This window comes from Nanorana parkeri, unplaced genomic scaffold, assembly GCF_000935625.1.
Source record: "Nanorana parkeri isolate BGI_ZX_2015 unplaced genomic scaffold, ASM93562v1 scaffold400, whole genome shotgun sequence".
NCBI lineage: Eukaryota > Metazoa > Chordata > Amphibia > Anura > Dicroglossidae > Nanorana > Nanorana parkeri.
The window spans coordinates 1,063,816-1,081,008 of record NW_017306668.1 but is presented as its reverse complement, the minus strand read 5'-3'; the positions used below and the strand labels follow the sequence as shown (position 1 = coordinate 1,081,008).

Genomic DNA, 17,193 nt, shown 5'->3' with positions numbered 1-17,193 from the left:
AAATGATTTTGTAAATAAGTAACTCAGTGTTGATTCATTTGTTTTAACATATTTGCTTTTCAAAAATTCTGAATTGACCACCCTTTAAAAGAACAAGTCCATCCACATGTATTGGTTTTGATCTGGATGGTATAATATAGCATAGGGCTCATTCTCACTGCAATCACTGTTACACATTATGCTGCTTTTTCTATTGTGGAATAAATGCGTTGTTAGGAAAAAACAAATTCAGGTATACAGGACAGGCAGTTTTTTGGATCATCGTTCCAGTTGAGCAGGAATCTGTCCAGCTACTAGCTGGTACAATGGACTTCTAATGGGGAGCCTGGGCATTGGATTTTAAAACAAATGTCTTTCAAAAGTGCACTTATTCTTTAAGGTTAAATTGTTGCTCTTGTGTGCCCTGAATCTTCAGTCCATTCATTTTAGCAGGTTATGTTACTAATCGTATGAGGGATGGATTAAAGCAAGCTAAGCTGCATTAGTCTGATTGGTGATTTACTAGTGAGTCACATAATGGCTAATGTACTCAGACAGGACCGGAAAATAAAGTCTTCCTAAGAGGACATCAATGTTAATCTGGTGCGTTGTTTAACAAATACAAGGAAGCTTCAAAACATGTACCTGATTTTTCAGACTGGCATAGCGCTTTAAATGCTTCACAAATTCTTGTCTTGACGTATTCCGTGCAACTATAAGTGACATTGTTCCATCATTCAGCCTAGCAAATGAATATATAAGCAAAAATATATGTAGATTAGGGATGTAAAAGTTAAATGACCTGAATTGCAGCTATTTATATCATATGGCTGCCACCAAGGGATTTTTCTGGCCCGCTGATGTGCACTTAAAAGGTTTCCAGTGACCCAAGCTATTTAAGGGTGTCCAGAAAAGGCATCTCCATCTGGAGGGATGATATGCATCTACTACTACTCTTATTATTACAGGGATTTTATATAGTGCTGACAATTTATACAGCATTGTACATACTGTACATTTATATCAGTCCCTGCCCTTACAATCTAAGGTCCCCATTTCACACCCATACATACACGCACACATATACTAGGGTTATTGTTGACATAAATCAAGTAACTTACCAGCATGTCTTAGGAGTGTGGGAGGAAACTGGAGTACCCAGAGGAAACCCATGCAGGGAAACCCACACAGATATAGGGAAAACATGCAAACTCCTTGCAGATAGGCTACTGGCTATGATTTAAATCGAGGACCCCAGTGCTGCAGGGCAGAAGTGCTAACCACTAACCCACTGTGCTGTTGGGTCATTATTATTAATATACATACAGTGAGGAAAATAATAATTTTTTGATCCCCTGCAGATTTTGTAAGTTTGCCCAAAATCATAGGTGTGTTTTAAATGATAGAGACAAAATATCAACCAAAAATCCAGAAGAAACACACGATAAAAATGTTATAAATTGAATTGCAGTTCAGTGAGTAAAAGAAGTATTTGATCCCCCTACCAACCAACAATAATTCAGGTTCCCACAGACTGGCTATGTGGTACACAGATCAGTCCTGTCCATTTAAGAAGGTGCTCCTAACGACAACTCGTTATGTATACAAAAGACACCTGTCCACAGAATCTCTTTCTTCCATTCATCCTCACCACCATGAGCAAGACCAAAGAGGTGTCAAAGGACGTTAGGGACAAGATTGTAGATCTGCACAAGGCTTGAATGGGCTGCAAGACTATCATATGTATTCTGAGCAGCTAAAAATGTTGCTTGCAAGCTTTTTTATGCAGGTTAGTGCATTTGTGTCTGTGTGTATGTATATCCACTCGTTCCCGCGCCGAGAATCAGGAACTGCTCGTACGGCCGCAAAGGATCTTGGGGCGGGCGCATAAGTCTATGGACGCGTGCATCCGCCTGCAGACACCGCTGGATCGGAGAGACAGAGCAGTCAGCGCTGGATCGGAGTGACGTCACACCGCTGGAGGGACACATGAAAACATGGGGAAAGAAGAGGAAGAATCGGAAAAAGAGACATCATTTAAGGTAAGTGTTAACATTTACATTGGAGGGAGGGAAACATTTTTTTGCCTTTAATGTCACTTTAAGGAATTAAGCCAGGTTATAACTAGACCATTAATCCTAATTTTTAAAGGGGTTCTAAACCATCCATTTTTTTTCCCTATATCTACTGCTAGCAAGCAGTAGATATAGGCAAGAAGTTTAAAAAAAAAAAAACGCTTGAACTGGTTTTAAACTTACTTGGTTATCGCTGCTCGTTCCAGCGCCGAGAATCATGAAGTGATCGTACGGCCGCAAAGGATCTTGGGGCGGGCGCATGCGTAGTTCCGATTATCGGCCGGTAGACGAGCAGAGACGCAAGGTAAGTCTATGGACGCGTGCACCTGCCTGCAGACACCGCTGGATCGGAGAGACAGAGCAGTCAGCGCTGGATCGGAGTGACGCCGCACCGATGGAGGGACACATGAAAACATGGAGAAAGAAGAGGAATTTGTAACTATGACATACACTGAGAAAGGATGATGTAAGATGAGCTTGACCCAAGTTCTCGTACAGTGTACAATAGCAGCTGGTTGGAGAGCTGGTTGTAAGTCCGAGTCATTAAACAGGTAGGTTGTAATGTAAGGAGTAGCTGTATACACACATACACACACACACACACACACACACACACACACACACACAGTATACTACATAATACAAATAAATATTTTTTTTATATGTAAACACTTTTTTAAATCACTTTGCTTAATGGTTTGTACATAAATATATCCATTCTTAGCTTTCTTATAAAGTAATACAATAACAATATGAATATTTGAAATTTTTGAGCTAAACTGCTTGACCTAATTTTACAGATCCTCTAATTGCTTATAATCCTAAAGACTGACTAGAGCCCATCTCCACGGAGGGGGTGAATCAAGGAGCAATCTGCAGAAACAACTTACAAAAGGTTTATAATCAAATTGGCAGTGAGGAGAGGAGTAATTCTTGTAAGCTTCTACTGACCTGGTATTAGGCGCCAGGCCTCTTGGGGCCATGGAACAAAGGCAGGGGATTGCCATAATGCTGACATTCAGCAACTGACCCTGGATGTGCTGCCACTGATCCTTGCTCTCTGGACGAAGTTAAACACATAGTTATTACAGCTCATTACAAGCAAGTACATTAATTTCTCATTCTCTAGATTAGACACTCACCAGGCTCAACATAATTCCCATCTTCCTTCTTTCTACAGGGAAAGACATTGGATATTAACATTAGTATGAACAGGCCTGGTTATAAATTATTATACTGGCAATGGATTTTAATACACAGTACAAGTAAATGAAAAGCTATAGCTATTAGATGACATGACCTGACCTGGTCTCTCTAGTTGAGAAAACCTGCCTTGACTGCTACCATCTCCTTTGTGCTAAGTAGTATTGCCATAGTTTCTCCTCTCCTGAGTGTCATCAATATGACTGTGTATACATGTCTGACCACTCTAAGTAATATATAGCCAACTTAAATTACATGATAATCATTACACAATGTGGCCAAAAGTTTGTGGGCACCTGACTATCAGCCCTAAATGAACTGGTTGGACATCCCATTCGACCCCCTCCCCCCCTTGGTGCTGGTGTTGGGACAAGAAGACCTGGGTCACAGTCAGTGTTCCAATTCATCCCAAAAGTGTTCAGGAAGGTTTAGATCTAGCCTCTGAGCAGGCCACATGAGTTCTTCCGGATCAGTACTGCAATACTGGAACAGAAATGGCCTTTCCCCTAACTGCTGCAACAAGATTGGAATGCACAATTGTCTATAATGTCTTTGTGGCATTAACGTACCCATCAATAGAATGACCTGAACTACATTTGGACGGATAGTAGTTGTGATGGTCCACAAACGTTTGGTCATATTTTATTGACTGTTTATTGACCATACTGTTATATCCTAGCACATGGGTAGGCATCCTTGGCACTCCAGCTGTTGTGGAGCTACAAATCCCATGAGGCATTGCTAAAAGCTACAGACATGATTCCTAGAAACAGAGGCATCATGGGAGTCATAGATTCACCACAGCTGGGGTGCCAAGGTTGCCTACCATTGCCCTAGTACCTTTGCTCTTATTACAGGGGGCCCTGTACTCATTCCATTCAATATAAGGCCCACAGCCAATGTTACTCTAAAGACCAATATGTCAGAATGTCACTCTTTCCACCCCAAGCTGGGTGAAACTTGATCAATTTCTTTTGAAATTCTTTTGAAATGAACCTATGGTCAAACTGTGGATATTCAAGTATTTACATATTATAAGTAAGTTATAAATGAGCTTCTTTAAAACAAGCCCTCACTGACCTGTGTAGCTGCCGGCACTCTAGAGCAACTTATCCTCAAAATTTACAGTAGACGCACTGCAAATTCTCCCTGAAGTCATTCTTTCATCATCTTTGTTTACAAAAGGTGAACAAAACACACTGAGGTGAATTTATAAAAACTGGAGCAGCTGTGCATGGCACCCAATCAGCTTCTCTCTTTCATTTTCAAATCTTAACTAAACAAACTGAAGAGAGAACCTGATTGGTCACCATGCACAGCTGCTCCAGATTTTGTCTGTTCCAGTTCCCCCCACTGTGTTTATATTAGACATAAAAAATCTGGAAGCCTTCTGGGCCACCGGCAGGAGGGGAAGCAGGGGGAGCTGAGCTGCTGAGAGAATAAGTTGGAGGACTTCAGTGCTTCTACTGTGATGTCGGAGGATACAGATTGCCTGTAGCTACAGAGGCTGTAAGTTGTTTTAAAATGCATTTACTGCTTGTTCAGAGTATGTAAATATTCCAATGTCCATAGTCTGGCCACTTGTTTATTATTTAATTGTGAGCCCATAGTAACTGCTTTTATTGTTAAGGTAAATAGAAAATGTATTCCTTACTTGTGTTCTCCGTAAAAACTGGATTGATGACTTATTATGGGTAAAAAAGATAGTTCACAGATTTCTGGTCTGTAAAACATGAAAAGCGTATTAGTAATCTTTATCTGAAAACTTTAATTGAGCATATACTTCTACAATTATCATATATGTTCCACTGAAAAATACTTTTTTCCCTATTAAAAATAAATAAACTTTACAGATGTAATGGAGCCGACCTTTTTGTAAATGTTATACTGTACATTTTATGGAAGCTTGTTCAGAGCTAAACAAGTTTAGTGAAAGGCGCCATGAAGAAAACTTTATAACATATAACTCTCCGTGTCGGCGAGCACCTGACTGATAACATCTGTTTTAACAGGTGTCACCATTTAGTGCCTGCTTTTATAAGTTGGTGTTCAACCACTAACGTGTACATATTAGCCTATGTACTGGCTGTGCACTAGGTAATTTTAAAGTCCACGTTAATTTGGCCATTATATGCTGCAAACCTTTTCATAACCATACCATAAAAGATATTTGTTCTGTTCTGACTGTGCTTGCTATGTCTTGCAAACATAGGGTCTTAGGGCAGTCCTTTATTCTTGGGACTTGACCCTTCAAGGAGTAGTCAAATATGTTAGCAAGTTCAGAGCCACATTGCAAATCGAAATATTGTTTATAGAAAGGAAAAATGCTGCAAGTAAGCATTCAAAATACTTTTGGCTGCAATTTTTTAAGTTGGTGACAGGGTCTCTTTAACCAATCTTTTATAAAAGTATAGTTGATGTTTGCTATGATCACTTCCCACAGCTATTTATATAACAGACAGGTAAGAAAACCACTTACTTTAAGTTGGCAAGTGTTTTAATAACAGCAAAATCTCTTCTCTGAGTGGAGGGCATCCAGCGATGTTTTTCGGCAAGAGCAAGTGTTCTTCCACCAAATCCAAACATGGAGGAAAACCCAAACCGCAGGAGCCTGTGGTCACAGCTGAAAGTGCAGGCATCTACCAGCTGGATGTTTCCTGAAATTTTACAGTAAGGGTAACGTATTAGATGATAAAAGATATTCGCCCAGACATTGAAATATATTCCAGGAGAGGTCAACAAAGTGCAATATAGATCGCTCAGCACATTTTACTTCTGATCCCTCCTAGGAAGTGACACCACAGGTGAAGTAATTTTGATAAGAATTACGCACAAGGTTATCCAATCTCATTACATTGCCACAGCTTGCGACAGTTAACACTTTGTTTGAGCATACCTTGTATAGTAACAGAGTGAATTATGCACACGCAGAACTGGTTAATTCTTTAATACCTGCATGTACAAATGGATGCACTTACAAGCTGCTTAATTGCCACACTAGCCTAAACTGTGTTTATGCAGTATCTACCTGCAGTATCTATGTGCTACCCAGATGGTAATGCTAATGTCCTCGAGGTGCTAACTCATACACAATTTACATTAAAATGTTGATTTGAGTCCTAGAGAACTGTTCCTTTATAGTCCTTTTTAAGACCATAAAGAAATCTCCACTTTCCAGAATTACAATAATTATGACTTAATAACTTGGTTTAGATTAAAGCAAAACTCCAGCCAATCAGGGAGTAGAGCTGAGCCTAGTTTGAATTACCCAGAATTGTGACAAGTTAATTGTTCTGTCTAGAGTTGGCAAAAAATACTTACCCATAATGATGTGCAATGCTGCAGTTACATAGTGTCTAATTCCGTGCAGAGAATAAGCCAGAATATTGGTGGTACCTAGAAAAACAATGTATAAAGTAAACAGAACTCACACACCTTGGATTTAAAAACATCATTTAGGCCTGATTCACACCTAGGTGTCAGCATTTTTGAGCGTAGAAACGTATATTTTTTGCTGCACCTTTTTATGTGCGTAAAACACACGTGCAGTAAGTTGCACCTTTTCTATTAGCAGATTGTGACAGGTTGATGTAAATGGGCAAAACCAACTGCAACGTGCTTTTCCAAGCGTTTCCTATTTGACTTCATGGGGCAAAACGAGCTGCAATTTGCCAAAAGGAAGCTCAAGTACTTTTTCCAGCGACCGGCGTTTTGCTTATTGCGACAAAACGCTCATGTGTGAATGAGGGCCATGAGAATGAATGGGATTCTTTTTGTGAAGCATTTTGTTACGCTTATTCAGCTGTGACAATACGCTCAGTGTGAACCAGGCCTTAGACCTTTTGTAATTTGAACTAGACTTAACTGTACCAATGTTATATGAAATAGTTTAAAATGAAGGTCAACCAGGGAAATTAAATAACAACCTGACATTTTAAAGGTTTGTTCTATTAATAGGGCCTGCTATATGTGCTAATAACTGTTCCATAAAACCTGAGTCTATTGAAGGAAATTAATATTGCTAAGGTAGGAAATGTTTTGGCTGCCATCCTGATGTCATCATATCTCCAGATTGTCACTGAAAAACAATGGATTGTCACACACTATACCTTTAACTGATAAATATGTGGTCATTTCTTCTCAACAATCATAATATTCAGTTCATTAATTCAATCAGAAACTGCATTAAACAAATATGTACCCACTGTCCTTTGTACAGCTACAGAAAGTAGTAGCACACGTCTCAACCACTTTCATTACCGTTATACTCTTAAATCCATCATATCTTGTCATATTTCAGATAAGGATGTCTACAGGAGCATGGACTCTATGGTAAGAATCTCTTTCAGCTCTCTTAGTATCTATGTAGTAATAGAGCAGACCAGGCAGCTTGTAATAAGTGGGGACAAAAAAGTGTAACAAAAGGGACAGAAGAGAATGTACCAGTAAGGGCATGTTTACATCACCTGCTTATAGCATGTATGAGTGTCTTCAAAGCATTTTAGGTTTCACAGGTGTTTTATGAGCATTTTTTTTCAAGCCTTTTGAGGGCTTGTTCACACCGTGTCTGGAGCAGTGTGTTTTTGACATGTTTTGATGCATTCTGGTGCAGGTTTATTTTTGCTTAAAATGGGCTTTCAGATGCAGTCCAGTGCATTTGCATGCATTTACATGTGTTTCGGTGCATTCCAGACCAGGAAAAAAAAAGTGTATGCAGCAATTTGTTTCCAGCACGAACTGCACTGGTGTAAACAGAGCCCAGAAAAACCATTGGAATAGATTGGGTTGCATTTCAGGTGCAGAAAAAAACTGTTCTGGTACGGACATGGTGTGAACAAGCCCAAAGATGGGGAGGTGTTCTATCGTCCTGTCCTAGGCTGACAATGCTGTTCCTGCATAGAAACAATGTAGTAAGTGAGTACGTCACCCTAGGAATTGAAGTGTGTTACTGGAAAGATCACCAAGTGAAAATAAAGGGGAAAAGAAAACTAAAGCAGCTGCCAAAACTAAGCCCTGGATCAGCTGCAATAAATTATATTTTTGTTTTTAGATAACCTTTAGGAGAAAAATTGAGGCCATCACACTACCGATTATGTATAGTGACTTGGCAGCAACAAAAATCACTAAAAAAAACACTCATATGCTCTTACATTTTTCTACCTCGTTGGCTGAAATCTCACCCATCAGGGATGAAGCAGCAACTGAGTGACACCTTGCTGGTTCACCCAGCAGAAGAGAGGCATTATAGAAGCAGGTGTAAGGATGTGTTCCTATACAGTCTTGCTGTAGTAGTATTTGTTTGGCATTTTTGCAAAGGCTCTTTGCTGAACATTGTGCCCAAGGACAATCTGTATCACATCATCGACCAGGTTCTATTAAGAAGGCTCCAGAGTTCTGTGAAAGGGATGGGTACAGAAATTCCTGCCTGTTTTGTCAGGTGACCAGCCCATGGTGAGGTAGTCATTAGCGGGTTGGTCCAGGTTTCAAAAAATATGGTGGTGTTGTTCTGGAGTAGTCCTTTAGTAGCTCCCCTCCCGCAAACCCTCCTTTCAAGGAGAGGTCCTCTGAAAGAACCAGGAAGTGTGTCTGGAGAGACGCCCCAGGGCTGCATCCCAGACTTAGGGGGCATCATCTCTCTGTATGCAGGCTGTGCGTCTGGAGGCCATGTGGGCCTAAAGAGTTGCGCTACAGTCAAAGAGAAAGAACAAAGAAACATTTGAAATGCCTATTTTGAGGTTGCTCTCCACTGAATGCTGCGTGGTGTTTCTGGATTCTGAGACTCACCCAGTGACTGCTAGCTGAATTGTGTTGGGCATCTCCTCCTGTCCTATCTTAAGCTCATAATAAAGTTTTGCAATTGCATTTTTAAGTCTGAATCTGCATTACTGCATGCAACAAGTGGAACACCTGGGAACAAGGTAATCCTAAATATTAGAGTGTGTGACTTTTTTGGGACATGCAGTGTATTTTTTACTTACTTGCAATGTACCTTTGAACTTGCTGGAAAATATCACTACTCCAGCAGAGTGAATTATCTAGCACTGCCCCTCCATTCTTGCTCACCATAGTCCTCTCCTCTTCTGGGACTGTCTAATTACGCTCTGTGCTTGCCCAGCTATTCCAACCCCACAACTGTAGACAACTTTTAAAGTGATAATAAAATCAAAAGTTTTTTTTTAGCCCATTTCAAATGTGAAATCACTTACAATGAATGTTGCTTCTTAAGGTTTAAAAGTTTTAGCTTCCTGCAAAATTAGCAGCTCCCTTAAGCAATGGCCCGGGTATCTTGTTTTAGACCCTTGCAGGGTCCTATGGAGCCGCCCTAGTCTGTGCTAGTAAGCGGTGTGTGTCTCCACAAACACACAGGCACATTATGGCAACCCTTTCCTCCTCCCAGCTAGTAGATGGACAGCTGCTGGAGACTGCTCTGTCCCTTGTAATCTTGTACTGGACAAGAAGTTCAGGGAAGCCAAGCTAAAAGAGTTGGAGCCAATTGTTCAGAAGCATGATGACTAAGTGTTTGGGCAAAATGTAAGGAAATACTTTGCAGGGCAATGTATATTTGTTTATATCTGGATTCATTATTGAAAAACGTTTGAGAGTTTTATACTACGTCAATATAGCTGCCGGAGCCGTGGAGGAAAATACTATAGATTATCACTTGTGTGACAGTTCTGAGTCTGCTGGGGCTGCTGATATCACATCCAAGATGGCAGCACCCAGCAGACGTTTCAGGTCTTTTAGATGTCTACTCAACTAAGGCTTTTACAGGTAAATAACATATACATATGTTTAATGCACACAGACCCTGTTTATCAACAGGGTCTCTTGAGGGGTCAGGAAAGTAGCTGTTACTCCCAGTTAGTGGAGGCTCTGTAAACTGGGGGCTACAGCATGAGTAAATTTAAGTGTTAGGAGCGGGGCCTTTCTCCTAGACCACCCCCCTCTTCTTCTACCGAAACACCCCTCCGCAGGTGTTTTCTTTGCTCTCTTAGTTGTGACATGGGCCTTACACAATACTTGAAAAGTGATAGAGAGCATGTGTAATCACATGGGTTAGAAACATTGGTAAACCCGCTTTTTTAAATTCTTGACATTGACGGACCTCCAGCTAAAGATGAGGATTTTTCCAGGTAGAGATCAGAAATGGAGGAAGGCAGCGTGCCTTCATTTAATTTTGAACTAGATGTCTGGACACTATTGCTAAATACCACCTGGAGTTTGACGATTAGAGCTTGGAGTGGCTCACTGCTCTTTGTGTCTAGCTGGATTTAAAAGAAATGAAGCCTACGCACACAAGCATTTTTTATTGCCCTAAGCTCTTGTACGCTCTTGTCATGCAGCAAAATATAGTGACTATGTTTGCATAAACCAGGGTGCATATAGAACCAAGGAGAAGGCAGAAAGTGAACTATGCAGAAAAAAAGCCAGTTCTGGGGCATTTACCACCCCCCAACTCATGCCTACTGTCACAACGCCTTTGTCATATAACCGCTCAGGTTTAGAACATTGAAACAAAAAAGTACAATATTACATTAGAACACTGATAAATACGTCAAACACACTTCAAATGTGCTATCAGACTATGTGAGCCTTTATATTCGTACATTTTTCAGTTTTAAAAAAAATGAGAAGACATCAGACAAGGATGATTATTTTAACAGAAAATTGCGAGACAGAAATAAAGAATGTCCTTGGATGAGAAAGCACTTTCTACTGAACAATTAAGTTAATTAACCACATGACATGAATATTCATAAGGCTGTTAATGTCTCCCACACCAAAGAGATAAATGTGATGTAATGACTTGCCACTCAAGCATGTCTAAAATTCTCCTGAAAAGCTAACCAACACTTTAGTATTTTGCCCAGAAAGATCTGAAAAATTAACAGTCTCAGGGAAATGTTTTATTATCTTGTAATTAATTTTAAAGCCAATGATGTTCTAGTTCAAGCTGCAGACTTACGTTCTTTCCCCTCAAGTTACTGCCGCCTATAAAATATCTACACAGCAATAAATACATACATAGGCTTATTTAATCAAACTGTGCAGTGATCAATGATACGTAGTAACTCATGGTAACCAATCACATTCTACCTTCCATTAATTTAGATAGATTCCTGTTGTTTATGTTCTTTGAATTATTCAAGCACACTGTGACCCCCAACCAGTGGCTTGGAAGCCTGAAGCAGCTTGCAGGTACATTTGTTTTTGATTGAGAGCCCCTCAGCAGTAACTCTAGTATCTGCTGATATTACACCTTAATAAACTATGAAAAAATATTGAATATATATTTCTTAGGTTTTTGGTTGTTTTTGAAGCATGCATGTTTTTGATTTCAACAAGATAACTGCTTGACCAAAAATATTAACGTTCAGTAGAGATGATTGAGTGATGGCAAGTCAGCTAAACTAAACAGCTGCTATGAAGTAAATATGCAATATTTGTTCATGTCTATATTTTCAGAGTCTACCAGTAAGTACATGTGAGCATGAGTGGCTACAATTTCTATTGTAGACATTGTCCATTTGTGCTTGCTGTAGTATGTATATGTATGAATGCATGTCCTTTCTTATATTTGCATTATGTTTACACATTTATTTTTGCCATAAATGCCTTTGTGGTGCCTCTCTCTAACTTAGCCTATTTGGCTGCTTAAATGGATTCCACAACAACAAATGCCAATGGAAATAGCCAACAGAGTGGCTTCAGGACTCGCCATATGTTCAGGCATTAGTAATAAATGACTGCACAATATTCAAGCCAGTGTAGCAGCATACGCTGCATAGCCTTTATAGAATACAGAATTATGATGTGCTCTTCTATTGCTAAATGGCCATAACTAACAAACTGATATATTCTCCTAGATAAATAGAAATTATATTGTTTACTGTATTTATTTTCTGATCTTCTGTCCAGACAAAACCTCTGTAGACCAATGTTTATTTTGTTATATAGGCTTTAGACACACATGATATATAACCAAGATCATATGATCGTTAGAACAATTGCCAAGTATGCAAAGATTGGAAAAGGGGGTCTTTTAAGAAAGATATTGCTCTCACAATGAACTTAGTAAAAGATAAGAATATATTTATTGCAATGAATTAAAAACATGATTGCATTAGAGTAAACGCAAAATTGTCACATCGATATTGTGCATGGTCCAAATACAATATAGTAATTATTGCAGTAGTCTAGTTGATCGCAAGGAGATTAACAGATGATGTTGTCATCTAGGTGCCTCAACATGTTTCACCGCTAGGCGGCTTCCTCAGGAACTTCAATCCTAGAAGACTGCAACTTGTTGTGGACAAGCCAGCGAAGGACGAGCCAAATGGCAACGAAGGCCAGAACCTCAAACCCCTGAAAATGAGAGGTGGGCCGTGGAGGGAAGCAGGCAGCAAAAGAGGGGGTGGGAAAGGAGAGAGAGGAGGTAAGAGAAAGGGAGGAGAACAAGGCGTGTTTCAATTTTCCAATTATATGAAAAACTCTGTTCTGTCTGAGCAGCAAAAGCCCCTCCAATGTCACTTTGGACAAACATGAGTTAGAAGGAAGCATTTAGAATGAGTTCCTGACACCCTTAGGACTTTGTTTAAACTTGGGCCTACATTGCACCAGTTAAGAATGGGCATTTGTAAGTTCTTAATAACCTCCACTTTTAGGGGTCTATTTATAACGGATTAATTGTGTAATTCGCACAGCAATTTTTTTTATGGACATCAAAGAAATCTGTATTTTATGGCATTCATTTTCAGAGGATTCACTGTATAATGTGGCAGATGGGTGAATCTTGATTGACTTTGAATGTGATGAGTGAATCTTGTTTGTTATTGGAATCTCTCTATTATGTTATATGCAGCTGCTAATGGGTGAATCCTGTTTGAAAATACTAGGTGAAAAGGTTGAATCCTGTTGGAAAATGGTAAACAAGATTCACCCATTACCATCCACTTACAACATAATAGAGAAATTCCAATAACAAGTCACATTTAAATTCAAACAATATTCACCTATCTGCATTATATACAGTGGGAATCCACTTTAAAAATGAATGTTGTGAACTACAGAAGGAAGAACGTCCAGCAAACATTCACTGAATCGCACAATTAACCCTTATAGTAGTGCAAGTCCAGATAAAACATTTTCTTTTTGTTTTGTATAGAAGCGCGTTTGGATTAGAACTCCTGTTGAGCTTTACTGCTCCCTGGGGCTCCAGAGATTTCCCCTGACTTCCTGTCATGGTGACAATGGTTTCCCCACACAAGAAGTGAGGGAACACTTGCAACAGAGACACAGGCAGCAATTAATGATGATAGGGGTTCTAGCCTTCCCCTACTTACACTTGAGTTTGTTATAAGAATGCAGACGTCTCTCACATGGATGGATGTGTGTTCTTTTACTCAACTGTATTTTTCCCTATTAGAGCAGATTGTCAGTTCAATGTCGGGCTGTAAGGTCTTCATGAAAGATGACCTATCTCTTTTTCTGACCACATAGCTGATAAGAAAAACATTTTAATGGCTGCTGAAGGAGGGTAAATCAAGCAATGCGCTACCTGAATTTTGACCAATCCTTGAAAATCAGCCGAAATGTATAGTCACCTTATTTCAATGAACCGACCCAGCTAAAGTATGAATACAAGGAAATAATTAGGTGGTATTCCAAACTTCCTGTGTACCACAGTACGACAATCGCCAAACCAAAAAGACCCCTATGTAGTCCCATATAGTGGTGTTTTTTATTTGGGTTAGTGCCCGTCATACTTACAACTAAATTACATTTGCAGATGTGCAAAATATATGTTCATACATTATTCCATCTTGATTACTCTAACCCACACACCAACACACATTACCTCTAAAACAAAACATTTACTCTGCTTTATTAAAGTATTTTCATGTTTTTCCTCTTCTATTCTAAAAAAAGAGATGCTTCTACTCATTAATGGTTTCTTTCATCTTCCTATAAAATGCTAACCTGATTTGCACCAAGGGGCAAAACAAAAAGATACAGAGATAAGCTTATTTTTTCTATCTACTCAGTGAGAGCTTTAAATGGGGATATTTACTATAACTTAATATAAGTTCTCAATACATACATAATAGCCATTTTCAGCATATTTAAAACAGCTTTAATAATATATGTATATATACACCTACATTGGTCCAGCTTGGCACAGTGCCAACCTGGGACCACAGCTGCTATAGTGTATTACAGTGTCTTCTGGGTCCTTGCTACAGCCGCTATGCTGAGGGACTTTCCCATGCTGTTAAAACACAGAGAGTCGGTCGATGAGTATAACACCCATTTAGAAGATGCCTAGTATTTATCTCAATGAATTCTAGGTGTTCTCTCCTTGGCAGTGCCTTGACATCATCATGTCGTCACCACTCCTTGCCCAATTTTTAAAGCTTGAGTTCAACTTTTTTACTACTTTAAATATATTAGGTCTTTCATCCAAACACAATATAGCTCAGATAGCTTCATACATTGGATCATTTTGCCATTAGTGTAGATTAACAAAAAGAAAAGCAGCTAAAACAAATTGACTCTACAGGTGGCTTCCACTTGTGCAAGAGAACGCTAAGAAAACTTCATATTCTTTATTCATAGTAGAGGATCGACAATGATTATATTGTTCTCAACTTCCAACACAAAAGGCAAAACTTGCTTTATTCTCTTTTTATGCACTAAAAGGGAACTGTTAGCATTCAATTTCCAATAATAATTTCACTTAGAATGCTTTATACTTAATGCATATATTTATGACAGTTACAAACTGTGACAGTGAAGGACAAAATGGACACACCTGTCATCTGAAATCAGGCAGTTAAATAACAATAATTTAACAGATACAATGCCCACACTAATTCCTAATTCACTGGAATCTATCATCAAGGGAACCTGTCTGCCATTTAAAACTTTTCAAATTAAAAGTCCTCTCTATGAGCAGACACCAAGTGTCTATTATTATATGTATTAGCTAGAAAACCCTCCCCTGGGCTCTTCTCTGATTTAGTTAGTCTTTGTTAGCAGATGATTAATTTCCCTGGATTTTGGGGTAAACTTTGCCTACCGGCTGCTAATGGTCACTGAAGTGCGCTCACTGGGCAAGGGAGTGTTAGCTGGACAGAGGCTAACTGAAAAGAAAAGTCAAATTCCTCGCAAAAAATAAAACTAATCTACAGGAGGTGCACAGAGAAAGATTTTCTGGTTATTACAGGTAACATTACACACTTTGTTATATCCACTCTTAGGCAGGACTTTGAATTAAATAGTTGAAATAGTCCAATACAAAATGAAAGTTTGCCCATCTGCGCGTCTACCATTTTGGGATTGCGCTTTGGTTCCACAGAAACAGTTAATTGCAGGAATAAATTCCCTCCTGCACTGAAATAGTAACCTTAATGTCCCAGTTTAGCAGCACCAATGTCAAATGGGTGGGAAAGGAAACCTAACTGTGCAAAAATTAAAGAACAAGAGACACTGGACATCCGATATGCCTGATGTGTCTCTTGTTCATTTATTTAAGTTAACTCTAAGGCCCCATTCACATGTAGCGACTTATCACGCGATATCGCGCATTTTTGCAAGTCGCTTCTACAGGACCCTTTTTTTGGCGGATTTTGCGCGATTTTGCTTTTTTCTATGGTGCCCGACAGAGAAGGTCGCCCTACCGTCGCTGGAACGTCGCCCCGAAAGTCGCGCTATATGAAAGATCCCTGCAACTGCAAAGCAGTCCAAGCTTCTGAACTGCTAACCTCCTCATAACTCAATTACAATTGCATCATTCTGCTTGGTGCCTCTGCTCATTCCCTCATTGTGGACTTGCATAAACTTCCATAAAGCCAACTTTTAATGTGGCAGGCAGTTCTCCTCCAATCACAGCCCCAGAGGGTAACTTTCTTCCAGTTAGGGGCTGAGGCTGATCGCTCTCTTCCAATGAACGGGAAATACTACTTAAAGCTCTTATATAAGTAAATATATTCTCTAGTGAAACCGGGCTCTCTTTGAGGTAGACAAAGGCATTCCCACCTAACCCAAAGCTGTACCCACTTTCTGGAATTTGCGTACTGTGGTGCTGTGGGAGAAGTTTAAATCAGTTGGCTGGATATGACCTAATCCAGGGAAGCTCAGGTTACAGTATAAAAACTATGAACAGCATATTATAATTATACAAATGTAATGCACTATTCATTTAAATGAATCTCACACTCACCTGCTGGTATTATTCCAAGTGGTAATGTTGCTCTGACTGGACTGAAGTTGGCGTTTACATTCTTCCCAGCATCCAACTGGGCTCTAAGAAGAAGACCATGAACAACTTCACTGACTGATCCATCGCCGCCAACGCAAACGATTCTGCAGAAAAGAGCAAATAGTGATATTTATTTCCTCCGCAGTCTTTGCAGTTTACAGCTGGGATTAATAAAAGCAGAAGAAATGAAATATGAAGGACACATATTCGGTGATTTGCATATTTAAAATATTAGCAGAATGGTGGCACAGCCACTTTGAAACAAGAATAAAACTGATCAGTTTAAAAAGTGCCAGACTTGGAGAAGTAGTGCTCAGTATTTCACTCTAATAACTCTTTCATTCCATCATACTTTCCAATGATGTAAAGCCTGTTCCTTGATCTGTCTTCATAATATTCTGCCGCATTTCTATAAATTATGGAGGAGCGAGGATGCTATAAACATTTTACATAAATAAAGGCAGCGTTAGGAAGGGTGTTAATTATCATTAATATGCAAGCAAAGTAATTACTATCGTGCATTAGAAAGTAACATTTATTTCTTGATTGGTTCTTTAGCAACTTATTATTTATTAACCATAATATAGGGAAATATCAGTCTAGATAAAAATAAAATAAACAGGAAACCAGTGAACAATAACCACCACACTTATATAAGCTTATTGAATGTTCTAT

At 39.3% G+C, this 17,193-nt stretch overlaps 1 protein-coding gene across 1 annotated transcript in view; it reads right to left on the bottom strand.

Annotated features, from left to right (window-relative positions):
• The window catches only part of CERKL (ceramide kinase like), a 97,998-nt gene that overhangs the window by 4,144 nt on the left and 76,661 nt on the right, over positions 1-17,193 (bottom strand). Inside the window, exons 5-11 of the mRNA XM_018559494.1 lie at positions 16,480-16,622; positions 6,579-6,653; positions 5,737-5,914; positions 4,912-4,980; positions 3,197-3,228; positions 3,006-3,114; positions 625-721 (exon numbers count right to left, since the gene is read on the bottom strand). Of these exons, the coding sequence (XP_018414996.1) occupies positions 625-721; positions 3,006-3,114; positions 3,197-3,228; positions 4,912-4,980; positions 5,737-5,914; positions 6,579-6,653; positions 16,480-16,622 (703 nt within the window). The remainder of the gene's footprint in view (positions 1-624; positions 722-3,005; positions 3,115-3,196; positions 3,229-4,911; positions 4,981-5,736; positions 5,915-6,578; positions 6,654-16,479; positions 16,623-17,193) is intronic.